Source organism: Xiphophorus couchianus, chromosome 7 (genome assembly GCF_001444195.1).
Source record: "Xiphophorus couchianus chromosome 7, X_couchianus-1.0, whole genome shotgun sequence".
NCBI classification, from domain to species: domain Eukaryota; kingdom Metazoa; phylum Chordata; class Actinopteri; order Cyprinodontiformes; family Poeciliidae; genus Xiphophorus; species Xiphophorus couchianus.
In genome coordinates this window covers 163147-190776 of record NC_040234.1, presented here as the reverse complement: position 1 = coordinate 190776, position 27630 = coordinate 163147, and the positions used below count along the sequence as shown (strand labels likewise).

At 38.8% G+C, this 27630-nt stretch overlaps 1 protein-coding gene and 1 long non-coding RNA gene across 5 annotated transcripts; both read right to left on the bottom strand.

Annotated features, from left to right (window-relative positions):
- Positions 1-1690: 1690 nt before the first annotated feature.
- c7h2orf76 (chromosome 7 C2orf76 homolog) lies at positions 1691-25989 on the bottom strand. 4 transcript variants are annotated; one of them, XR_003596253.1, is made up of 6 exons: positions 25686-25989; positions 23719-23769; positions 22177-22214; positions 18627-18708; positions 10361-10788; positions 1691-2027 (listed from the first exon to the last, which is right to left on the bottom strand). XR_003596253.1 is itself a non-coding variant. In XM_028023554.1 (5 exons), the coding sequence occupies exons 1-5, from the start codon at positions 25846-25848 to the stop codon at positions 1951-1953; spliced, it is 411 nt and encodes a 136-aa protein (XP_027879355.1). In that variant the 5' UTR covers positions 25849-25987; the 3' UTR covers positions 1691-1950. The 4 variants fall into 4 exon arrangements, 2 of the variants coding, with proteins under 2 accessions (XP_027879355.1, XP_027879356.1); XR_003596254.1 differs by lacking the exon at positions 10361-10788 and adding an exon at positions 15434-15532 and having other exon boundaries at positions 25686-25988; XM_028023554.1 differs by lacking the exon at positions 10361-10788 and having other exon boundaries at positions 25686-25987.
- On the bottom strand, positions 13691-15427 carry LOC114148340 (uncharacterized). Its single transcript, XR_003596255.1, has 2 exons — positions 14940-15427; positions 13691-14408 (listed from the first exon to the last, which is right to left on the bottom strand). It is a non-coding gene; the product is annotated as an uncharacterized LOC114148340 (long non-coding RNA).
- Positions 25990-27630: the final 1641 nt, after the last annotated feature.

Sequence of the window (27630 nt, the reverse complement as noted above, 5' to 3'; positions counted from 1 at the left end):
AAACTGAACTTGACAACAATTTATATTAATTAAGATTGATTTGGAATGCAATGTCCTTGACTTGGACTCTGTATGATGGACTGACTTGATTCAGTCTTGTACAATTATTGCAGTTGTAAAACAATTAAACAATGGAAGTTCAATCTCAGTATCCATCCAAAAACAATGTCTTTCAACAGCACTAAATTGTGGTTCCACAATATAGCAGGACCTCAAGGAAGACACCAATAGATCTTTAACCCAATAAACACATTTTCATGTTCAACACCATCAAATAATAACTTAGCAGTCACATTACATTGTAGTATATTGTAGTTCTTTCCCTCTTGCTCTCGGTGAAGGCAGACGCTTTTTTTCTCTGCTCCCTCCTTTCCCTGCTTGCTCTGTTTTTGTCCTGTCTTTTTCTATATTTTTGGAGCCTTTCTTTGCACATCCTCCAAATCTACAAATTATGGATCTGTTCAACTGGTCTCTCAATGCAAATTTTCTCGACGAGAAGAGTGGCCACAGGGGACACACCCGGCAGGAAACACCCTGGATTTATTCATGATAACAGGGTTTCTGCTGTTACCTGCGGATACCTGGCTTATCGACAAATTTGTGACGAACTTGGCTGAACTAGCAGACACTCAGACCGTTGGTGTGGACAGAGACGCAAGTTGGATGTGAGTTGGATGCGAGTCCTCAGCTGGGCTGAGGACTCTAAAACTCACTAATGGAAAGGAATACATCTTGGAGAAGTTGCTAGTTTCGGTTCAGTGGAACAACCAAACTAATTTGGATGATTGGGAACTGAGATGTATCGGAGAGACTTTAGGGAAGATTGAAATTTATAATCTACCCGACCTAAGACATTCTGTATCTGAATTGGCTTTCCCCTGTTGCCTTGGAAGGGCTGCATATTTCCAATCTCCTTGAAGATATGTAAACATAACGCTCCTTCCTATCTCACCCCCTCCTGTTATCCATGCAGCTGTGGAGCTGAGCGCTCCCAAGGACATTCCTTGAAAACAACATCTTATCGGACTTCTGCTGGGAGGCTGAGCAACGTGGTTTCAAGGCTCCGTGATGTCACTGCCTTCACTCATGTCTTTGTTTTGTCTGAATGTTGCTATGTGCCATAATGTGTCCTTTCCTCTTTTTATTTTATTCCCCTTTATTATTTAGAAACTGTGGAGTATTCACTTTTAACCCAAAAAAGGAATTAGTCGCCCTTTAGCTTATTTTTTTATAAACTGTAGACTACTCATTATTTAGACCAAAATTATACTTCTTAGAAGTAATAATAATAGTAAAATTTAGTATGCTCTAAATTTTACAAATTTAGAGGATACTTAGAAAGTCCAGAGGATACTTACTTACACTTATTTAGCAACCCAGAACAGTTATTAGAGCAAACTTAGAATCCAGAAAAACTACCTGAGCAACTATGTTTTAGACTCCTATTCTTCCAACCCAGAAAAGGAATTAGACCAGAGGACATTTAGCAACCCTGAACAGGAACACCTAGTTTACATACTTTAGATCAACATTAGACTCTTTTTCTTCTTTTGCTCTTTTTTTGGTTTATTATTTTGTTTGCATTTCCTTTTAATTCATGTAAAGCACTTTGTATTGCCTTGTTGCTGAAAATGTGCTACATAAATAAAATTACCTTTACCTTTATTGTGTTATTACTGTTACACAGTAATGAAGAACAGTTATTCAAAGTTTATTAACATATTAGTAAAACTAATCACAACATATACATTTCAATGGTAACATGTATCAGAGACATACCATATTAATAAAGGGACATAATAGGTCAGTGTTATACTGTTCCTTCAACTAAAATAAAAAAATAAAATAAAATAAAAACACCCACATTTTTACATCAAAATGGAAGTCCTGGTTGTTGTGATTCTGGCAGTGGTTCCAGGAAGAACCAAGCTGAAAATCTCCACTGTTTGCTCACCATTTTGATTTGGGGTTTGCTTTATAGAAAACATAATCTTCTTTTCTGAAGAATCCCACTTCTGTTTCATTAGCTGGAGAGAAAAAAAGTCAAATATTTAGATTAAACTGACCGGCTTGTTCTGGTAATTTATGTAGCATTTATTATTGCCATATAAAATTACATTACTGTACAATTATTAAAGAGCTCAGTATCATTTATTGTCTTACCAGCCATCTGTTAGGAATTATTTTCTTTTCCCCCTGAATGATCAATGATCAATCAAGCTGCATAAACTTTAATGGGGTTTTAAGCATGGCCTGTTATGTTAATTTGTGTATTGAGGGCCTAATCAGATCAATGTCTTGTATCAAGCTATGCATAGAAATCAGGCAGCTTTTCTTTCTTAGGCAATATGTTCCAGAAAAGTTTTCAACCAACTCAGAAGTCAAAATGCACTCTTAAAAATGAAGGCTATCGGTGCGTGAGCATACAACCATGACTCATTTTGTTGCAAATAGTCAACAAGACTGTGCTGAAGTCCTGCTTAGGCCTGTCACGATAACAAATTTTGCTGAGCGATTGTCTCAAAAATTATTGCGATAAACGATAATCTTGTTTGACGACCATTTTAAACTGATGTAATAGTAATGACATAATAATGCAAATGATATCCTGCAAAAAATAAATACACTTTATTTTCAAAAGAACATTTAGCACTGGAACTGGTAAACTAAATAAACAAAACAACCAAAAATAAAATGGACTCAGTCTCCATTAACAAAGAATGCACTTGAATAAAAACTAAACAACATAAAACCAAAGTACAAATAGAAACTACATTCAACCAAAAGAGTACAGATTCTAAAGTCTGTCTGATGCAATAGTTCACTCCTCCCTTTAGCCCAGTTCACACTACACATTTTTTTGCCCTGATTTTTCCCTTACAATAATCTTAGAACATCCAGCGTTCTTAGATGCGATAATCGTAACCGATCATCCTGTAGTGTGTTACGACTAATCGGGTTCAGTCGGTAGAGCCTCGTGGCCGCTCCACTCTACATCAGGCATGTTCAACATGTTGGATTGTCTTGGCCAGTTTATCACTACGGCGAATGGTTTTCCATGACTGGGAGCGAGAACGTAGCCTGTTGAATGTGACCGGTAGCCAATCAGAAAGCGTGGATTCCCCTACATGTTTTCAGAGGGGAAAGCATGAAAGGGAATCCCAAACAGCTGACACGGCGCAACCTAAAATCCGGTGGACATCGGAGATGATATGTAGAAACAAATTTAATGTTTATTCAACATTTTGTGCAAAGAATACAGAAATGACAAGGAGAGGAGTTGGAGCGAAACTGGTACTGCAGTTCATATACCTGATAATTTTCCAGCTGTTCATTGTTAACGTGACACACTGTAAATAGGTTATAATGATAGGGTTATTCATACAGTCAGGACTTTACGCTGACACTAGGCATTGCAGGTAGATTCTAGTAAAATATTGATTGTCCAAAGCCTTTTCTTTTTGTTACATCTTTTATCACTTAAAATAAGCTCACAAACTATCGCTATTGGGTCTACGTCATCAGCCGTGTTTCTAAATTCACGTGTGTTATAGTGGCTTTTACAGGATTTTCTGTCTGAAATCTGAATGTTGGTGAGAGAAATCGATTCGTGTGTGGTGTGTTACTCTTGCCCTGTGGCTCAACACCACACAGCACGATCGTTATACCTAGGATTTTTTTGTCGGCTAATATGTGGTCTCTCCGATTTTGAAAATGGCCTCGCGATCGGCAGACAATTCCAAGATCGTGTAGTGTGCGCTGGGCATTACACTAAGGACATGAGGAAGGGAGGGGTCAGTGGAGAGCACCAGAGTTAAGTCTTTTTTCATTCAGTGTCATCAACAGAAAGAGAAATAGGCCGGAAGAAATGATAAAGCCGATAAATTAAAATGAGGTGAATAACTTTAATTTATCGTACGATTAATTGATTTATTATTTGTCTCGACAGGCCTAGTCCTGCTCAATGTGATCCAAAAATGTAAATTGACTGTGCCTTTGAGAAGAATGAAACATGACATTTCTGCTCCAATGTTGTCATATTCCAGAAGAACAGTCAACCTGGGGAGCCGTCTTCTTCTCTTCCTTTCATCTTTTTCCCTTTAGGATCGCCACAGCGAGTCATCTGTCTCCATGTATTCTATTTTCCCCGTCTTTTTCTCTCACGCCAACTACAGACCTTTTCTAAAAAATTAGAATATCATGGAAAAGTTGTTTATTTCCCATAATTCCATTCTAAAAGTTAAACTCTCATAGATATAGACTCAGGGCCCACAGTTCAAACGATTTCAAGTATTTGTTTGTTTATCGTTACATAATTTGGGCTTCCAGTTAGTCATGATTTGGGACGCATTGTCTGCTGCAGGTGTTGGTAAACTCTGCTTTCTTAAGTCCAAGGTCACTGCAACGGTCTACCAGAATGTTTTAGAGCAGTGGTCCCCAACCCCCGGGCCGCGGACCGGTACCGGTCCGTGGACCAGTTGGTACCAGGCCGTGCAAGAAATAATTAAATATTTCCGTTTTATGTATTATTTGAGTCTGGAGGATCTTTTATTTTGAAAGTCCACAAGCAGCAAAATGAGTAAGAAACTGTAAGAGTGGAAATACTCTTTATGGAGTTGTTTTTTACTGAGGAAATCTGGTGCCGTTAAAGGTCAGTTTGACCTGAATAACTTGGAACTCCCTTTCCTTTTCTTGCTTTCAAAGCATAAAATTGGACCGAATTGCGATGGGAGGAAAGCTGTTAAGACTGATAAGAACAACATATGAGTGATGGAGTGGCTTGTTTTGCACTTTTGAAACGGAGCAGATGTTGGAGGTCAATATGTCTGAATATTCCCAAAGAAACTCCAATACACACTCATTTAAAAGCTGATGGAATTCCTACGTAAGGACACAAGTCAAACACGGGCAGTAATGCTATTGGTCGAAACTTACCAACTTACACCAATGAAAATGATATTCTATAAAACAGACTGACTCTAAGAATACGATGACATTTTGGGGAAATTTGACTTTGTACTGTAAGATGATCTGTGGAACAGTGTAATAAATCTCCACCCGCCGTGACCTGCAACAAAAAGACTCATCTCTGAGTATTATTTCTTATCTATAAATATAATTAAGAGTTTAAGACCTTTTTCGATCCTACAAAAAAGATGAGATTCTTTGGAAAGTTTCTTTATGAAGGAAAAAGGCCCAGAGAAGAGACAGGAGAATGGATTTATCCCGGTAAGTGATTACCGCCTTTCCAAGCTCGCTCTGCATAATATGGTGACCGGCTCGTTAATGGGGCAATGAAGCCTTTAAATTGCTTCTCCACTAGAGACCAAGAACCCTGAGCATCAGCAACACTTCTGGTGTTATTTTTCTTTCATCACTCCCAGATGGACCGTCTGGTTGCATGCAGAGAAACAAGCTCAGGGCTCCATTAGTCGTTATTGTGAGTTAAAATTTTCACAAAAATAACATATTCGTTTTTGTGGCGCATCTGTATCTTATTTTGAAGGGATATGTAAACGTTATCATAGCAACCAGAGTCGGAGAGCGTTAGGGCAGTGGTCGAGACGAGATGAGAGGAGTAGAGTTTATGAGTCTTAAGTCTGGTTCACACAGCACGATTTAAGGATTGTCGGCTGATTTTCCAAACCTCTGTGACCAAAGAGATGATAAAAGTCCAACAGGTTCAGTCGGTTCGCTCCTACACGGCAGGAGCAACACACCACACGAACCGATTCCACTCACCAACATCCCGATTCCACAAGAAAATCCAGTAAAACCCCCAACATACCATACATGAATTTAGAATAATCAAACCCGGATGATGATGTAGAAGCAGCAGTGTTAGTTTATGGATTCATTTTAAGCAATAAAAGATGAAACAAAAAGAAAAGGCGTTTGATAAAAGACAGCGGGAGCAGCCGCTCTATTTGCTGCACTATGATTGGGAGGTGAGTTATGTTTGTTCATAGTTAACATTTTTAACTGATTAAACATAACCACATATAGTAAACATATATAAAAATGATCTTCACATATAGTAATAAACATTTTCACATATCACCTCTGATGTCCACTGGACTCTCAGTTGCCATGTCAACTGTTTGGGATTCCTCGCCGTGCTTACGTCACCACGCTTTCTGATTGGCTACCTGTCACATTCAACAGGTTGCGTTCTCGCTCCCAGTCAGTAAAAGCCCCACAGGCTGGATAATCGCGCCAAGACAATGTTGGAATATGCCAGATTTTAGATCGGGCATATTCAACATACCACCACATAACACACCACACACTGCAGGATGTTGTAAGATTATCGTAAAGGAAAAATTGGGGCAAAAAAACCCAAAAGGCTTTAGCGGGAACACCAACATGAAAAAGCGTTATCTTACCCTAACCCTAACTCTCAAGGACTCACTCTTGATTATTCCACCTTTATTAGAGACTTTCTTTGGGAGAACAGGCTCTGAGACACATGGGCTAATCTGCAAGCGGGTCACAGTTACAGACAAACACACACTCCCTGACCTCAAGGTCTTTGCCAGCATGTTTCTGTCTTGCTATATGTGCCATATCCTACCCAATGTTGTCTTTTCATCCTAATTATTTTTATTTGTATTCAATTACTTTTTAGATTACTTTTGAGATTATTATAATCAGAACAAACTTAGAATCCAGAAAAACTACTTCCAGGAACAGGAACATTTAGTTTTTATTTTTACTTAGAAATTGTGGAGTACTCACTACTTTTACAAATTTAGAACATACTTAGAAAGCCCATAGAACACTTGCTTTACTGTTTAGATTATGTTTTTACATTGCTATGCAGAGAGACTCTTATTTTGCTGCCCAGAAAAGGAATTAGAACACACTTAGAATCCAGGAAAACTACTTCCAGAACAGGAACATTTAGTTTTTATTACTACTTAGAAATTGTTAAGTACTTGTTACTTTACAAAATTAGAACATAATTAGAACGTCCAGAGAATACATACTCACTTGTACTTTAGCAACCCAGAACAGGGATTAGAAAAAAACTTACAATCCAGAAATAATACCCTGGCAACTCAACAGGAATGGATTATCAATATTAATAGATTCTCTTTCTTTTGCCCTTTCCTTTGGTAATTTGTTTTGTTTGTATTTACTTTTTAATTTATGCAAAGCACTTTGAACTGCCTTGTTGCTGATAATGTGCTATATAAATAAAATTACCTTACAACAAAGGATACACTGGCTTCCATAACGCGCAAGCATTGCCACATCGCACCGAGACAGTGATAAAGGCAAAGGGATTCCCAACAAAGTATTGAAGATTGACGTATTGGTTTTAAACAATATGTTTAAAAACAATATTTTTCTTTTTTCTGCAAAAACTGAGAAGTAGCTTAGGCTGATTTCTTCAGAGTATTCTCATTTTTTGAATTCCTATTTTTGTGGGTTTGATGAGCTGGAAGCCCAAATTATGTAACAATGAACAAATACTTGAAATCGCTTAAACCAGTGGTCCCCAACTACCGGTCCATGGACCAATTGGTACCGGGCCGCTCCGGATGTTTTATTTTGAAAATCCTAACCCGGATTTTACAGGTTACGTCTTGCGCGACAAAATTGAGCCAACTTACAGCAGAATGAGTAACAAGACAACATCAGAGTACTGCGCGCGTACTAGGGGGTTAACCCTAACCTCCCCACCCCCGAACAACAGCATCGGACTCGATTCATACCACGCTTTCTCTTCCCTCACCCCCGGTCCGCTGACCGGTCCGCGCGACTAAAAAGGTTGGGGACCGTTGGCTTAAACTGTGGGCCCTGAATCTACAACTTATGAAAGTTTAACTTGTGGAAGTAGAAGAATCCATGACAGAGGTGAAATATGAAACATCTGAGTTTTGACAACATAGCTGAGGGTCAGAGGACGATGGGATGTCTGTATGGCTGGGAACAGGAGAGGATGATAATGACCTTGTTCCTGAACTAATCCTGTTGAAAAATGTGTTCAGCTCATTTGCTCTGTCCAGAGTTCCATCTGTCTACTTCACCTTTTGCTTGAAGCCTGTATCTTCTTCATCCCTGACCACAGATCTCTGATTCTGTTCCTCTGCAGTTTATTCTCCAGTTTCTTCCTGTACTTCTCCTTGTTGTCTCTAATCTTGACTTTTAGCTGTTTCTGTATACTCCTCAATAACTCCCTGTCTCGTTCCCTAAGGACTCTTTTCTTCTTGTTTTACAGTTCCTTTAGTTCACTGGTGGTCCAGGATTTGTTATTAGGGAAGAATCTCACTGTTCTGGTGAGGATGATGTCCAGTGTGGCAGAGCTTTACTATGACCACCGTAGTAATTCTATAGATGGTGTTTATTGTGTTTATTGTGTGAAAAAAATGGAGAAGTTATATAATATACACTCTCTTTATTAGGAACACCTGTCCAACTGCTCATTAATGCAAATTTTGAATCAGTCAATCACATGGCAGCAACTCAATGCATTTAGGCCAAGATGATCTGCTGCAGTTCAATCTGAGCATCAGAATGAGGAAGAAAGGTGAATTAAGAGACTTTGAACATGGCATGGTTGTTGGTGCCAGATGGACTGGTCTGAGTATTTCAGAAACTGCTGATCTACTGGGATTTTCACACACAACCATCTCTAGGGATTACAGAGAATGTTCCGAAACATGACAATATCCAATAAACTGCTGTTCTGTGGGTGCAAATGCCTTGTTGATGTCAGAGCTCAGAGGAGAATGGCCAGATTGGTTGGAGCTGATAGAACGGGAACAGTAACTCAAATAACCACTTGTTACAACCGAGATATGCAGAAGAGCAACTTGAATGCACAACACGTCGAACCTCGAGGCGGATGTGCTACAGCAGCAGAAGACCACACCGGGTGCCACTCCTATCAGCTAAGAACAGGAAACTGAGGCTACAGTTCGCACAGGCTCACCAAAATTGAGACAACAGAAGATTGGAAAAACATTGCCTGGTCTGATGACTCTCGATTTCTGCTGCGACATTCAGATGGTAGGGTCAGAATTTGGTGTCAACAACATGAGAGCACGGATCCATCCTGCGTTGTATCAATGGTTCTGGCTGATTTTGGTGGTGCAATGATGTGGGGGATATTTTCCTGGCATACTTTGGGTCCATTAGTACCAACTGAGCATCTTGTCAATGCCACATCCTACTTGAGTATTGTTGCTTACCATGTCCACCCCTTTATGACCACAGTGTAAGATCTTCTGATGGTTACTTCCAGCACGATAACGCACCATGTCATAATGCGCAAATCATCTCAGACTGGTTTCTTGAACACAACAATGAGTTCATTGAACTCAAATGGCCTCCACACTCACCAGATCTCAATCCAACAGAGCATTTTTGGGATGCTCAAAGTCAAGATTAGAGTCATGGACCCTTCTTCCACAAGTTTGTCTTCAACCAAATCAGGAGATGCTGCTGCTCTCTTTGCCTCCCCCTCCCACTTTTCTGTATCTAGAAGTCAGGTGAAGAGGCAGCTGGAGAGACTGAACAAGAACATGGCTGCAGGTCCAGCTCTGAGGGATTCTGCAACATCTCTTCAACCTTAGCCTGTCCCAAGAGAAGGTTCCACTGTTATGGAAGACATCCTGTGTAGTTCTGGTACCAAAGAAAACTCTCCCTTTAGTAATCATTGACTGTAGACCTGTTGCCCTGACAACCCACATTATGAAGGCTCTGGCAAGACTCCTGTTGGTCCACCTGAATAAGCAGACAAACCTGTATTAAGACCCCCTGCAGTTAGCTTATCGCCATGGAGTTGGAGTTGATGACATCATCATACACCTGCTTCAGCAAACCCACTGTCATCTGGACACAGAAGGCAGGACTGTGAGGATCATGTTATTTGATTTCTCCAGTGAATTTAATACAATTCAGCCTGATTTGCTCTGTGAGAAACTCCAGAAGACAAAGATGGAGGCTTCAACAATCACCTGGATCTATAACTACCTGACAAACAGACCACAGTTTGTGAGACTGAAGGACTGTATGTCTAACCAGGTGATCAGCAACACAGGAGCACCACAGGGGACTGTACTCTCACCATTCCTTTTCTCTCTCTACACTTCAGACTTCCAGCATAAGTCCGGCTTCTGTCATCTACAGAAATACTCAGATTACTCTGCAGTTGTTAGGTTTATCAGAGATGGACAAGAGGTTGAGTACAGAGAGCTGGTGGACCGCTTGGTGGCATGCTGAGGGAACAATCATCTCAAAAATGAGCAAAACAAAGGAGACGATTGTAGACTTCAGGAGAAACAGGGTTAAATCAAATCCTATTCCCATCATGAGAGTAGAAGTGTAGGTGGTTGAGAAATATAAATACCTCTGTGTTCATTTGTACAACAGACTGGAATGAAGACACAACAGTGAAGCAACAGCCCTTCTTAAGGAAGCGAAGATCCTTCAAGGTTTGCAGAAAGATGCTGCAGATCTTCTATAAGTCTGTTGTTGAAAGTGTTATCTCTTCTGCTGTCATCTCTTGGGGCAGTAGCATCAGAACCAGGGACCTAAAAAGACTCAACAGTCTGATAAAGAAGGCTGGTTCTGTTCTGGGGACGACTATGGAGATTATTATGCAAAGAAGGATTCTTCATAGGATCAAGACAATTATGGACAACCCTGACCAACCTCTTCACAATGCTATCTTGGGAAGGCAGAACATAATCTGTTAGAGGCTTCTTCAGATTCAGTGTAGTACAGTCTGCTGTAGAAGATCTTTCCTGCCAACAGCTATCACCATCTTCAATAACTCTGAAGAATATAAATTGATGAGTTACAACATTTAATTTCCCTTTGGGATTAATAAAGTATTTTTGAATTGAATTTGATTTGAATGTGGTGGAATGGTGAGATTCGCCTCATGGATGTGCAGCCGACAAATCTGCAGCAACTGCATGATGCTATCATGTCAATATGAAACAGACTCTCTGATGAATGTTTCCAGTACCTTGTTGAATCTATGCCATGAAAGATTAAGGTAGTACTGAAAGCAAAAGGATGTCCTACCCAGTAGTTGCAAGATGTACTTAATAAAGTGGCCAGTGAGTGTACCGTATTTTCCGCACTATAAGGCACACCTAAAGACCTTCAATTTTCTCAAAAGCCAACAGTGCGCCTTATAATCCGGTGCGCCTTATATATGGACCAATATTGAGCCACAACAGGTCTCGCAACTACGGTAAGCAGCCGCCGACTTCATTTTCCCCCGTAGAAGAAGAAGCGCGTGGTGCACGCTGGGTTTTGTGTAAAGACCCCAAAATGGCTCCTTTTAAGAGACACGCTTACGATGCAGAGTTTTGTAGGATCAAAAAAGGTCTTAAACTCTTAATTATATTTTATAGATAAGAAATAATACTCAGAGACAAGTCCTTTTGCTGCAGGCCACGCCAGGTGGACATTTATTACACTGATCCACAGATTATCTTACAGCTTCATTAGTATAAAGTCAAAATCTCAAAAATCTCCCCAAACTCTCCCCAAAATCTCAAACTCTTCTTGGAGTCAACCTGTTTATATATAATCTCACTTTCACTGGTCTGAACTGGCAAGTTTTAACCAATAATGTTACTGCTCGTGTCTTGCGTATGTTTGACGTAGACTTCTTGGTTGCCCATGTACTGAATGTGTATTGGGCTTTTTCTGGGGGTATTCAACCTTTCTCTCATCTGCCACCGTAGCATCAGAAGTGCCAAACAACAATTATTATTCTTATCTACCCAACCAGTTTATTTCCCAGACATTCTTTCAGTCACACTTCGGCTTCGCACGCAAGGGAAAGTTGGGAGGCTAAGTCAAATTGACCTTTTATGGCGCCAGATTTCCTCAGTAAAAAACAACTCCATAAGAAGTATTTCCGCTCTTACAGTTTAAGCTCAAGGCGATCAGTGATGCAGTAGAACACAGGAATAGAGCAGCAGCCAGAGAATTTAACATGAACGAATCAATGGTGCAGAAGTGGATATATTGTGATTGCACTAATGTTTGATTTACCGTAACAGTATCAGACTGTTTTTTACGTGTTTATTGAATCGAGGAAAAGTTCCCCTCCACTATATGTTATACCTTGCTGTTGTTAAAAGATAAACTGTCATGAAAATCCCACGACACTTACTTTACCTCGGGGAAAATAATAAAACAGTTGTTTATTCATTTTGGGAATGAACAGAGTTTTCAGAACGCTGGTTTATAATCTATTAATAAAGTTTGACTGACCTATCTGAATATTTTGTTGACATTCCCTTTAGCGCAGCTCCATCTAATGGATGCATAACGTAACCCCAGCCTCTACTGGAGCGTCTATTCTATGCACCTTATAATGTGGTGCGCCTTATATATGAAAAAAGTTTTAAAATAGGCCATTCATTGAAGGTGCGCCTTATAATGTGGTGCGCCTTATAGTGCGGAAAATACGGTACATTAGACGTCCATGCCAGTTAAAAGCAGACAAAAATAGCAATACCTCCATAGCATCTCAAAAGTTCAGCACCTTCTGTTTGACCTCTTGGTACTGAGCCCTCTGTTAAGACCACAGGCTCTTGTTCAAGAGTGGCTTGACAAGAAGAATGTGTCAGCTGAAAACCACGTTTTGAATCTGTCTGTGGTTCTTGAAGCACTGACTCCAGCTGCAGTCCACTCTGTGAATCTCTCTCACGTTTTCAAATGGGTCTTGCTTCACAATCCTCTCCAGGGTGTGGCTACCTCTATTTCCTGTACACTTTTTCTACCACATATTTTCCTTCCCTTCACTTCTCTATGAATGTGCTCAGACACAGAGCTCTGTGCAGTCAGTCTCTTTACCTTTGTGACTTGCCCTCCTTCTGCAAGGTGTCAACGGTCATCTTTTGGACAAATGTCAAGTCAGCAGTCATCCCCGTGATTATGTAGCCTACAGAACTTGTCTGAGAGACCATTTAAAGGCTTTTGCAGGTGTTTTGAGTTAATTAGCTGATTAGTCTGTGGCACCAGTAGTCTTCAATATTGAACCTTTTCACAATATTCTGATTTCTGAGTCTGTATGTAATGAATGAATACTATATACAAGCTTCACATTTTGAATGGAATTACTGATTTAAATGAATGTTTTCATGATATTCTAATTTTATGACCAGCAGCTATAAATAACTGACAGCCTAAATTGAGCTCTAGAGAAAAACGGAGACTAAAATTATATATGCTACAGCTGGCTTCAAATTTGGCTATAAAAACGTGACAAACCTCTAACCTAAGATTGATTTTCTCACATTTACGCATTATAAAGTTCTTTACAGTGCATTTGTCGTCCACAATTTTCAAATAAATTAAAATTAATGATAACACTTTATTTGACGGTGTGTGAATAAGACTGACATGACGCAGTCATAAACATGACATAACACCTGCCATGAACATGAGTAAGTCTTCATGAATATTTATGACTGTTGTCATAAAGTGTCATTCGGTAAATCATGACACTTTTAATACAAAGTTGACATTATTCAAAATGTCTGTTATGACAACTTGACATTAACCTAGAATCATCATATGTCATAAATATGTCATAGGCATAGGCGTAATAATGTCATTAAGTGTTATTATGCTGTCAAAAGCTTGAAAGAAATAGTATAAATAAAATATTTCCCCCTACCTGAAATAAAGTGGAACAAGCTTAATGAAATAAAGATTTCACTGTTTATTACACTGTCAAATATTTTAATAACAGAGTCATTAATAATTCCTCTTACATCAAGTGGAACAAGTAGCACCAGTTATGGACATGTCATTAAGTGTTATTACAATGTCATTAATGTTAACTCTTACCTCAATTAAAGTGAAACAAGTAGCAACAGTTATAAAGATTTCATTAATTGTCATTACAGTGTCAAGTCCTATATTAACAGTCATTAATACTAAGTTTTACCTCAAGTGAAGTGGAAAACACTAGACTATTTATAACTACCATCATAGCTGAAGAACAAACTCTTTGTACATTGGAATTAAACAAAGCATTACTTGTTCTTCAAACAGAAGATTTAACTTCTGGTCAGTATAATGTAACTCTGAAATACTGATTGAAAAACAAACAGAATTACATTATTCTTTAACTTAAGAAAATAGGTTCTTTAAACAGTCCTAACATTTTTTGCTTTAATTGTGTCAGCCATCTCCTTTGTTATAGCCTTCCTGTAACGCTCTGAAAACAGGGAGATCTTCATCTTGTCTTAATTTCCTGGAAGCAGCACTTTAAAGGTGTCTGGAAATGCTCGAAATTATAGCTGTTCTTGCTATGGTTGTGGTCAATGTTAATCATGGTGAAAGCCTTTTCATGAATTCAAACTTGGTGAATCTCTTCTGGACATTTTTATAGTGGGTGATGACTCAATCCACTATGGTCACTTCAAAAAAGGAACAAAAACAAATGAACAAAAATGCAATGTGATCTTTTTTCAGCATTTATTTAAATATCATTCCAATAATGTCCCTTGCTGCACACTGTCAGAATACTAGACTGGCAGACAAAGTCTACAGTAGTTAACTTGACTGGTTGCCATAAAGTGCAATACAATTATTTCTTAATACAAGGAGCATAATGACTATAACTGAACAAAATTATTCTGATCAAATATTTGTTTGGCAGAAATTCATACAGCCTATTGTTATTCAGAATGCATCATTTAATGTATAGTATTAGGCACGAGTGTATCTTTTCACTTAAGCATTCAAAATTATTTCCAACCAGATACTCTGGCTTATAGCTTAAGACGTTTATTAATAAATAAATAGATTTAACACCAGTGTTTAGTTGTCTAAAACATAACGTAATTAACTCAGCTGATGGATGTTGATTCCTGCTCCCCCTTCCCGACTTATCTGTCCCGTCCCATCCCACTTCACCTGAAGAAAATAGTAACACAAAAATGACTTACCTAATTTTCTTGGAGAATATTTCATCTGCTTCTTTCTCTTTGGTCAAACAGGGACTTCTTTCTCCGGTGGCTGGTCCTCATTATCATCCTCCACACCTGTAGCATGTCTTCATTAGCCAACGTTGACCCCCCCACCCCTACTCCCAACCATGTGTCCTTAGGCTAAAATGTAGCTAAAGTTGTTAAAGCAATGAACACAAGCACCATGTCACATCAGCCAAGTTGCAAAATAATGCACATAAAGGATAACTTTGGCTAACATATTAGCTTTTAATTTGCTAGATTAAAATTGGAGGGTAAAAACCTATTTGCCTGCCTTTAAAGTATGTTTAACATTAAGGGCTAATGTTACAGTAATGGAGTTTAATAACTTTAGCTAACAACTTACAGCAAGGTAGGATTGACTTGAATTGCTCATAGCAAACATTATAAAGAAAGAGATCATAGTCAATGTTATTTTCTCAAAGAAAATTTTAAGTTAATAAGACACATACCTCATATGTATTAGGTGGCATACTTCGACTTCTTTTTAAACAGGATGTCCGACCGTTATAAGTTGTGTTAGGTTGGCCCCACAAGAGAGAAAGACCTCGCTGCAACAAACAGAAAGGGGCGGGGACAGACCACTCTCAGTCGCATGCCTTATTTGGAAATGAGATCATTGCACTCCGGAAGTGAAGGGGGCGCTATTTCCTATATTTTCAAAGGTCTCCCATTTTTATTTTCTTTTGAAATCTGTGATATAGCTTCATCTTTATCAAGGAGTTTCACTCTCAGCATGTACTTGAACTTCTCTCTTTTATTGACTGCAGCGCAGCTCACACTTTTTAACAAATACCGTAGCTTTCTGTGTACTTCTAAATCTGCTTCTTAGTCTTCATCTTTTCGGGCCTGCTACTGCCTATAGTGGCGTGGGGTTGGTAACACAACTAATATAATTATATTACTAAATCAGAATACCACAACGTCTTTATTATTTATTATTAATTCTGGCATTACTGGAACTGTAAAAGATAAATTTGATCACAAAACGCGATACCTTTTCGTTTCCTTTACAAAGTAGAGCTAATTAAATGACATAAACAAGACCTGAAAGTGGTTTCAGTTTCACTCCTGTTGAAACTGTGGCAAATTCTGTCATTCCTGGACAGTCAGCTCAATTTTGCTGAAAACACTGGCTATATTTTTAAGAACTGTTTTCAGAGACTCTATCTTTTAAGAAGACTGTGGAATAAAATAATTATTCAGTGTGTTTACTTTTATTAAATAGTTAAATCATTAAACCATTTACAGGATTATTTTTACTTATATGTTTGTTTTCTGCTAATGCTGTCTGCGTCTCTCTGCAGACAGAAACTGCAGCTCTCTACAGGAAATGGTTAAAACAGGAAAAGGCCAAACCAGAGGCCTCAGTAAACTCAACCTGCCAGACTACTGCTTCAAAGCTTCTTGCTGTGCATCAGAGGCCTGACAACACACAAAGAATAAATAATTATCACACTTTGACAGGGAAACAGAAAAGAGGATGTAGCTGTTCTTAATTATAGATCCACCCTGTGTAGCTGATTCTGTCTGTGTTTGTTATATTGCATCTTTGTACATGTGCTAATCTTGAAAGCCTCTTGGGTATGTGTTAACGCCCTCTGATATGTCCCTCGGATTTGTGAAGCGGTGTATAAGGATAGGGAATCACAATGTCTAGTTCAGAGTTTCTCTGACAATGTTACTGATCAGTGCTCTCCACTTGCAAGTGTAATAAAGCTGTTTTTGTTCTCTAACTTTGACTCTTGGTTTTCCAGAAATTTTCAGACTTGACAAGACTCAGTGATCTTGGGGTTACCTAACTAGAGGTAGTGTACAACCTCTAGTTAGGTAGAGGTTGTTGAGTTAAAATGTTAAAACGTAACATTTTAACTTGATTTTTAACTCAGCTCAAGTTTTAACTGTTGGGTGTTTTAACTTTTCATCTTTTCAGCTGGTTTGGTCACATGAGCTGCAGACTAACAGACAATCTTTTAAATAATTTTAATGGCAGGTAAAATAGTAGGTAATAGTTTGAGCTCATGAAGACATTATTGTGTTCCTCTGGTAACTATAGAACATTTATTAGAAGTGATTTATTGACGGTGCAATAATTATTCTTAGCCAAACTAAATAATAGCATTTACCTATAGCATCCAAAGTGTTTTACTCGATGCACAAATTGTTGATATCGTCATTATATGAATGAGTTTTATTTTATCATTTTAGAGTCTAAGAAAAATTTCCACCTTGGAAGACTAAATAGTTTAACCATATTTTTTCCTATATATAAGACTCTACCAACAGAAAGTCTCAAAATAATATATATGGCACAGTAAAAATAATGTGAATTATTGCTTGTATCTGTTTAACAACCCTGGTTATTCGTCTGTGAACCTAATTAATGTGTTCATTATTGACTTTTGCTCAATTAAATTTCTTATGTATACATTGTAATTGGTACTTTTATTATAATTAATCATGTTGTTTTTCATGTCCTATTTCTTTTGCTCCTCCTATAATTGATGGAGATACTCAGATATTATTTATAATGTATAAAGGTATTGTTTATGTCACTTAATTAGCTCTACATCCTGAAGAAAATGGAAAAATATGATGTTTTAGAAGATAATTAATATTTTACATCGCCAGTAATTTATAGTAAATAATAAAGACTGTGTGGTATTCTAGTTTCGTGACGCAATTATGGTATATTAGATGTGTTACCACCCCCACACCACTGGAGGCAGTAGCAGGCCCGAAAAGATACAACTAAGAAGCAGATTTAGAAGTTCACAGAAAGCTACGAAATTTGTAAAAAACGGTGAGCTGCGCTGAAGTAAATAAAAGAGTACATGCTGAGAGTGAAACTCCTTCCTAAAGATGAAGCTATATCACAGATTTCAAAAGAAAATAAAAACGGGAGACTGCGGATAATATAGGAAATAGCGCCCCCTTCACTTCCGGAGTGCAATGGTCCTATTTCCAAATGAGGTATGAGACTGACAGTGGTCGTCCCCGCCCCTTTCCGTTTGCTGCAGCGAGGTTTGCTGTAGTTGAGGTGTACTTGGGTGTACTTGCCACAAGATGGAAGATTTCTTCTTCACCAACACACTGCACACCTCTTCGTGCACTGCTGCCTCTCACTGGTAGAGATGGTGTATTGCAATACTAAAAACAGCCTTAAATAATGTTTCACATGCAAAGTTCATAATTGCTTTGTAGACATCTTGCTGTAAAACTTCAGATCAATTAGAAATTTAAGACTAAACAAAATGGCAGGGCAATATAATATTACCAGATAAAGCTACATAATTTTAAAGTTTATCAGTAATATTTTTCTAACAAATTTATGACAGATCACAATTTCTTAGTTAATGTCAAGTTGTCATAAAGACATTTTGAATAATGTCAACTTTGTATTAAAAGTGTCATGATTTACCAAATGACACTTTATGACAACAGTAATAAATATTCATGAAGACTTACTCATGTTCATGACATGTGTTACGTCATGTTTATGACAGTGTCGTGTCAGTCTTATTCACACACCGTCAAATAAAGTGTTACCAAATTAATTAGAATTACAACATTCCATTTCACTTGGTGTTCAGGGTAAAAAATACTAATGACAATTCAAAAGGGATAGCAATTAAAAGTTCTTACCAACTCCAGCAGCTTTGAGGGTTTGGTCATCTTGTAAAATTAACTTTTCATCATCATCCAAACTCATTACCAACTCACTTGTCTGAAATAATAGAACCAAATGTGTATAGTTTATAAGTATAACTTTAAAATAAATATTTCCTGTTAAATCAGTAGTTGAAGAAGCAGTTTTGGGTAAAAATTCATACTATGCACATCTTGATTTTTGTATAAGTTTATCTTGTGCAAAACAGATTTGTTTGTCGTAAAGAAAGTCTGGCTAGCTGAAACCCGACATGGTGTACTCTGAAAGAATAACCTGTCACAGGTTTAATACAAACCATACCTTACACTGTCAAACTGCTTAGTTAAGTGATATCAGCAAAAATAGACGTAACCACAGTTTACCAGCCTTCAACAGGTTTTTGAAAGCTGGTTTGCTGCAGATCCTGGATTTATTTGATCACTCCATTTTTCAGACAGTCTGTAAATGTTGTAGCTTTCCCTAATTACTCTAATTACTGAACAGAGAGTAGATACACACCAGTGACATTCTCAGCTCTGGAATACATGTGTACACACTATCAAATTTTACTCTGTATTCACCAAGTCATAAATATTTGAACAGCCAAGTATCTCCTGCAACAACTTTGGAAATCTAAAATACCTATACTGTACATTTAAAATCAATTCCTTGTTATAGCTGTACTTTTTAGTAACATTTTGGATGTCAAAATTACAACCCAGAGGCGTCCTGCCCCAATTCTCACATTTTTGAAGGTTTGTAATCCTCTGTGCACTTATGAAATGTGCTCATAGTGTGTACTCTTTGAAGTACACATTTATAGAGTACTTCACAGAGTACTCTATGAAGTACTTATCAAGAAAACCCAAAATCAGCCCATTTCCCCATGCTGGAGATTTTAGCGTAGCAGTAACAATACATGAAGTTAATTTTAAATTTAATCACACAAAGTAACACCTAGACCCAACAGTAGACTCAAATTTCAATAAAATCAGGTTGTTTTTGTTGTTTTGTCTCATGCAACTTTAATTCTATTTCTTTTTGTATTTAATCATAAGAAATCATAGTCAGGCAGAAAGAGAGTCATGAAACAGGAACAACAGGCTTCCTGAAAAAAGATGAAGTTTCCAGCTTGCGGATTTATAAAAACCATGATCATCATGTTTTTATCAGCCTTACAGATTAAAATACAAGAATATATGTCAGAAAATCATTCAGTGTTTAAATGTGCACATATATATTCATTTATAATTATACTTAAATCAACTCATAGATTACGTATTTCCCCCAGGCCTTTATGCTCTGGTTTCTGCGTGTACCTGGAAAGATCTCACAACCCTATGCCAGTTTTCACGACAACATGTATTTGTTTATTTCATTTAAAACCCCTTAACCCGCGTGCCGTTTATCCATTGTATTTTCCGGGGGTGAGATTTACGGATTTAAACTCTGCTGGTGTCCATTGTGACGCTTTTATTGGGCAGCCTAGAGCCCCTCTTCTCCCCCCTCTTTTGATTGACACACATTCGACCAATAATGTTATGAAATGGCCTTTTCCGAGCCAATAATATCCAGAGAGCGACTTGAGCTCGTTTTGACATGCCTGTATTCTTTCTGGAATATTTCTGACTGGTCAACTCGGAGACTAAATCTAAAGCCACTGATGTGTAGCCAACACATGTCCTGTCATAAGGATATAAGGCAGGGGTCTCAAACTCCAGTCCTCGAGGGCCGCTGTCCTGCAACTTTTAGATGTGCCTCTGCTGCACCACACCGGAATAGAATAATTAGGTCATTAAGGTTCTGGAGAACTGATCTACACAAGGAGGAGGTAATTAAGACATTTCATTCCAGTGTTTTGTACCTGTGGAACATCTAAAAACTGCAGGACAGCGGCCCTCGAGAACTGGAGTTTGAGACCCCTGATATAAGGCATTTTGGGGTTTGTTTTGACATGAATCCACCAGCTGCATGCGTAACCATGAGTAATCTGTGCGCCCTTGCTGCGTCAAAGTCAGGCTCTGTGCGCCCTCATGCGTAACAGTGTTTACAGGACTTATTCTCACCAATGGAGAGACACGTTGTCAGAACGTGTCAAAACTGGATATATTTCTTCATCAGAACTTCAACACAACTCACGGGAGTGGATGATTATGGCCGTAAGAGTGCTACTAAGTTTTGGATTTGAGAATACTGGAAACTTTTAGTCGTCCGCTGCTACAGTCAGAGCCAGGGGGTAGAGCGTACCAAAGAGTGAGATTGGGGGGCCGATGGAATGGGGCGGGTTGGAAGAATGAAGAAGAAGGAGATAAGATAGGGGGATAAGATCCTCCCCCTATCTCATCTGAGGGACTGGGGGGCTGAGCGTACCATTGGGAGGGCGAAGAAGGAGGGGGGCCAGGGGAGGGTGGTCGAAGGACCACCTCAATCCACTGTGGATTGAGGTGGTCCTTCATTGAGGGAGGGGCTAGCGTACCGTTTGAGTGCTGGGGGGTGGGCCGGCCGGATGGGGGCAGGGATGGACAGTGTATTGCAAGAAGGGGGAGGAGGTCTGACTGTATGCTAACCTCCTCTGCCCCCCCAGATATGCTATTTTATTTATATAATTATAAGTAATTTCCACTATCAGTAATGTTGAAAGATAATGACCAGAGGATTCCTCTGGTCATTATCTTTCATTAGAGCAGTGCTTCTCAATTCCAGTCCTCAGGCCCCCCTGCTCTGCATGTTTTAGATGTGCCTCTATACCAGAACAGCTGATTCAAATGATTGCATGACGTCTTCTGCAGCCACAAAGTACTGCAGAAGCCTGTTAATCACCCAAAGATTCAATCCAGGTGTGTGGCAGAAGGGAAACACCTAAAACATGCAGGGCAGGAGGGCCTGAGGACCGGAATTGAGAAACACTGCATTAGAGCCTCATTGATGACTGTATGTTGAAGCACTGAGGAGTTACAGTCATTTGAAGTTTGTATATAGATGTTGTCCAAGTGTCACATTTGGAGTCTCCAAATGGAGTCTCCAAATGGCACACTTGGACAACACATGTACATCCTCTAAAATAAACATGTCCAAAATGACATTTCTTTTTGGGCTATTTTGATCAATCTTGAAATCCATGAGCAGAATACTTTATTCTACAGATTTATTGTATTTTCCGGTCCATACATTCAACACTCAATGTGCATTTACAAGAAATAAAAATGAAAAATCTGGGTGAAGCAAAATTTTCAATTTTCTTTGTGTTACAAACATAATAGATACAAACTACTTACAGTTTTTGACTGCTAAAATAGAAAATGTATCTTGTCATCTTCATAGAGAGACTAAGCTTTTGCATGTACTCCAAAGTGTTCAAGAACAGCAGCTGATTTAATTTGGGTGTACCTTCTCAGCTGTTTTTGGTGATTTTGGGGGAGCGAGGGTTAAAGGGTTAAGCAACATAATTCAACACTATCTCTATAAATCTTAATCTGAGAAGTCTTTTTTTATTTAGAAACAAACCATTTTGATGTTGCATTGCGTGACTTTCCAACAGACAAATACCTTTGAACTGTGAGCTTGATGAATAATCTTCATAGTGTCTGAAAATACAAAATAACAGAATTAGAGCTATGTTGAGTTTTAACAGAATACTAAACAAAATCATGCCGATCTCTTAGGTTTTTTTTAAGGTGAAACCTGGAGATGTAGGTCAGATTCATTTAGTGCTATGAAATGGGAAAAATAACTCAAAACCACTCATTCTTCTTTCTCGCTGTCCGTGTCAACTTTACGCTATACGTTGCCATAGCAACTGACAACGCAACTTTATGTATCAGGATTCAGCACAAAAAACACTCAAACATTTCCCCCACATAGAGCAGAACATTCAGGTTTTGGGGTTTTTAGGCTTGATGTGTATTTTGCGATTATTAATAAGTGATTGCTGTAGTAGATTAGCCACAGTAATAAAAAGCTGCTATTATTAGCCAACCTAGTTGATTAGCTAAATTAAACACCTGCTCTACTGATGTCAGTTTGTGTGTAGGTCACCTTTTTTATTTTTAAGCTGAACCAAAACACCTTATTCCACAGCACATCCAAGTTAAGTTTGTCAAAGTCAAGCAAGTAACTGACTTACTTTCCTCTCTCTCGCTATTTTTTTCTTAATTAAGACTTTTTTCTGACCTTGTTATTGAGTCATAGTGTAGACAATTCATAGCAAACTACTACATCCCTTTTTATTTCATATGTCGAGCAGAGAAATGAGGGCGGGAACTTGCGTGGGTGACATCCTGCTGCAAGGGGTCTATAGTTTAAAATAACATCAAATTTACATTGTCAAATAAATGTAAATACACCACTTATTCTGTGACTGAGAGTCTGAAAAGGAGTATGACGAAGTTTAACTTATATAATCATATTCCTTTTCCATCCATTAATTCATAGAATAGTCTTTCTGTTTCCAGTATCCTTTCCAAAAAAATAAAACAATAATATTTCCTGAACCAGATGAAAGTCATACACCCATCCATATATATACATATGCATTTACCTGCATATATACATGAATAATATATACTGTACCTATTTACACACCCACATACATTTACACACACATACAAAAACCTGCACCCAATTGCCCAAGTCATCCACAGTGCTGTAATTCCCAGCCAAATTCATCACCCCTGTTCATCCTTATACTTTTGAATAGGAACCATTTTGAGTCTTTTCTTAAAATACCTCATGCAACTTCTTCAAAGTAGAATGAATATATTTATATTTTTGGAATCTTTCTTTGCACATCCTCCAAATCTACAAATTATGGTTCCGTGTTTCATAAGCGAGCAGAGTCCGAGCATTGTGTGTGTGAGCACACACAATGCAAGTGTGAGCATTGATGTGAGACGTTTTGAGAAGAAAGACATAAAATCCTGCTTTCAAAATGAAAATGTAAGCAAAAGCATTAAAAGTTTTGAGAACAAAATACATAAAATCCTGTTTTCTGACTGAAAATGTGGAATCTTGCATTATGACAGAACACTACTGACAATCAATTACACTTTGTTCCAGAAACCTATTGTGAAAATAATAAAACAAACATACCGTATCCATACTTTCTGAAAGGAGGAGGAAGTCCATCCCTTGTGGCAATATCTAGAAGAAATGTATGTCTCAATTTAAAGTGTTGTGTTTAAGGTTAGTACTGTGATCAAAACTTTTGGAACTGTAATGATTTTTTTATAACAAAGAAAATTGTTTAAATAACTTTTTTTTATTAAAATGACTATTTTTTGTCTCATGAAGTGAAAAAGTTATTTGCAAAACAAACTTTTATTTGTGCATGTCAGAAATCTTTGGTGTCAATTTTCTAATTTTTGGTTGCGCTTCTCAAACTTTTGCTTGCGAATCTTACATGAACATCCTGGGCAGGGCTTACAGACGAACGATGTAAGATGTGTTCCTATTGGTTAGCGCTGACTCAAGTGAAGACTCTGACTCTCCCCCACCTCAGAACTCTGTCCCAAACTGCAGGGCTTGCTGCTTTGCTTCAGTGACGGGACACAGAATGTGAATGGTAAGTAATCGTTACAAAATTACACCGTTAACAGCTACTAAAGTGTCCACCCTGTTTCAAAGAAGAAATCTTACACAACTTATGATGACAGTCTTGTCTGCCGTGGTCCCTGTTATCATATTAGGCTAGCTAATGTTAGCATTAGGTAAAGTGAATATACTAGGCTTGTGTAATATTCGCCTGTCCTTATGTTGAATTCATTAACCATCACTCTTTTGTTGAGTTGCAAAATACCAAATGTATCTGGAGGAAACATGTGTTAAAAAACTGACAGATTATTTATTTACCAAGCACATAATCAGTGCTGTGGATGAGGAGAGACAATGTAACTCTTAAATATATATTTTCTTCCATTTGCAAAACTAAAAACCAAGCTGGTAGATCGCAGGCCGAGGAAGAATATTCACATAATTTCTGCCTTTTTTCAGTGTTAATTGGTGTGTCTGTGAAAACTAATTCACTTTTGAAAACTAATTCAAAAGTTTTCTTTTGAATTATATGTAATATGCCTTTTGCTGTGTTATGTTATGAAATTAAGTTGGTGTTCTCCTAATTCCCTATTCCAGAACAACCAGCAGAGTGCAGAGAAGCGCAACCAAAAATTAGAAAATTGACACCAAAGATTTCTGACATGCACAAATAAGTTTGTTTTGCAAATAACTTTTTCACTTCATGAGACAAAAAATAGTCATTTTAATAAAAAAAATATCTAAGAAAAAAAAGAGATAGAGCAGAAAGAAAAACAGAAAGGTTGGTATGCCTTTATTTCTAACTATAATCAACGTAGAGCCTTTAAATCCACAAAATAAAATCTGGATATTTTTCCAGAAAAACCTTGGTACTTTGAGCATTATCTTTAAGTTATGATACTTCCCAGATATTCATTATTTCTATCTACTTGTTGGTTCTCAGCCATCCAGGACATGAGAAAACCAAAAAAGGTTTAAAATTAAAGCAACTTAAGAAGTTATAATTTAAATAGCCCATAACTTGTATTGAGAGCCACTACAATAAATTAATATTCATGAGGAATTTCATTAAATAGTCACTCATTAAAGCTTTTTATTTAGAGCCTTACATTTGTGTAAAGGTGTAGCAGAGATTAGATCAGTGACACTGAACCAAACTCGTATCTGAACAACATTTAAACCTTAGTTTGACTTCTGTGGGTCTCAGAAGTTTGTTTATTGAGAAAAACATGTTTAATGCGCATTACCTCTCCCTAGTCATTTTTGGGCCTGCAGGTTGAACACATTAAAAACTTTTTACACCAAATGTTATGTTACATTTCACTGTAACTTGGCCGAGCCCCAATAATGAGATCTGATTTCCTCCCTTGAACTGATGCGCTTAAATTTGTAAAGCAACCAGTTTCATCTACAAATGATTTCTGGTTCTGAGAATAGGGGAATTACTTCGAAATTGAGCTGGAACTGAGCCAGAAATGGGATATTCCGACGAGTCAAGTGTCTCTCTCTCAACTCCCCCGACTCACCGTCTCTCACCCAGCGCATGAAGTCCTGCACGGTCTGGTTAAGGCTGACCTGCTGGAACACCACAGGCTTGAAGTTTCTTTGTTCAAATGACCTGATGAGGCGAACTGTGACCACAGCTGGAACGTTCAAGTCCTCCGGATGAGATAATCTTTCACCGGCCATCCGTCTAGAAGAGCACACACAAAAATGTGTTTAAAAGTATAAAAACAAGCCTCTACTCATGTGGAAAACAGAAACTATAAGTTTAAGACCAGACGAATCGATCCATGATCCCTTCCACCTTGTCGAGTGGATTCATACTCTTAAGTGTCTCCACCTGGCGGTGTGGAGGACGTCCTCAGTCAACAGGACCTCTATTGATATAACAATATGCAGCGATACGTGGCAAACATCTCAGGTGTGTTTAATGAATTAATATACTTTATTAATCTTAAAGGGAATTTTACAAATAAAGCATAGTGTCAGTGAAACATTACAGAGTATAAGGATAAAATTCCCTTTTATATCCTGATTTGAGGTTTTTATTTTATGTTTGTCATGTTGGATTGAAGTTTCTTGAACCTCATGCAGGGACACAGGAAAGAGATCTTGTGTGAAATTCTGTTCCTCCTGTTGCCGCCAGAGAGGATCCGTTCATTTCTCGGCGCTTCTGGTCGATTTCTCGGTAAAACAAGTCACATAATCATGTCAGGGTTGTAACTTTCAGTTTAATCGACAGCTGCTGTTTAAAAAAGAAGCAATAACAAAATTGTAAAATAAATAAATAAACGGGGTCTTCTTACACTGTTTTGTGTTTTTTTTTTTTAAATCGCAAAGAGAATCGGTCTTTTTCCTACTTTTATCACTTAAGCCTGACGAATAAAGGTCAGTAACCAAACACAGTTTCCCAACACATTGTATGTATTTACAATTTTTTTTTGCTAATATAAGAGGAGGGATGCTGGCTGACAGCAGGGCACAAAGATTACTTCCTGAAAAGATGAGTGTAGGATTTTTGGAAAATCCCGTCCATCCATCCATCCATCCATCTTCTTCCGCTTATCCGAGGTCGGGTCGCGGGGGTAGCAGCTTCAGAAGGGAGGCCCAGACTTCCCTCTCCCCAGCCACTTCTTCCAGCTCCTCCGGGGGAATCCCGAGGCGTTCCCAGGCCAGCCGAGAGACATAGTCCCTCCAGCGTGTCCTGGGTCTTCCCCGGGGCCTCCTCCCGGTGGGACGTGCCCGGAACACCTCACCAGGGAGGCGTCCAGGAGGCATCCTGACCAGATGCCCAAGCCACCTCAACTGGCTCCTCTCGATGTGAAGGAGCAGCGGCTCTACTCTGAGTCCCTCCCGGATGACTGAGCTTCTCACCCTATCTCTAAGGGAGAGCCCAGCCACCCTACGGAGAAAACCCATTTCGGCCGCTTGTATCCGCGATCTCGTTCTTTCGGTCATGACCCAAAGCTCATGACCATAGATGAGGGTGGGAACGTAGATCGACCGGTAAATCGAGAGCTTCGCTTTTTGGCTCAGCTCTCTCTTCACCACGACGGACCGGTACAGCGCCCGCTTGACAGCAGACGCTGCGCCAATCCGCCTGTCGATCTCCCGCTCCCTTCTTCCCCCATTCGTGAACAAGATCCCGAGATACTTAAACTCCTCCACTTGGGGCAGGACACCCCCCCTGACCCGGAGAAGGCACTCTACCCTTTTCCGGCTCAAGACCATGGCCTCGGATTTGGAGGCACTGATCCCCATCCCGGCCGCTTCACACTCGGCTGCGAACCGATCCAGCGAGAGCTGCAGATCACGATCTGATGAAGCCAAAAGGACCACATCATCTGCAAAAAGTAGAGATGAGATCCTAAGGCCACCAAATCGGATCCTCTCAACACCTTGGCTGCGCCTAGAAATTCTGTCCATGAAAGTGATGAACAGAATCGGTGACAAAGGGCAGCCCTGGCG

What these genes read in the sequence shown, in the direction of transcription:
- c7h2orf76 (XM_028023555.1), bottom strand. Translation starts at nt 25,848, where the DNA reads ATGGCCGGTGAAAGATTATCTCATCCGGAGGACTTGAACGTTCCAGCT. An exon ending in TTTCAGAAAGTATGGATACG is followed by an intron (nt 22,215 to 23,718) that starts GTATGTTTGTTT and finishes TTGTATTTTCAG; the next exon opens with ACACTATGAAGATTATTCAT. An exon ending in ATCAAGCTCACAGTTCAAAG is followed by an intron (nt 2,028 to 22,176) that starts GTATTTGTCTGT and finishes TTTTCTCTCCAG; the next exon opens with CTAATGAAACAGAAGTGGGA.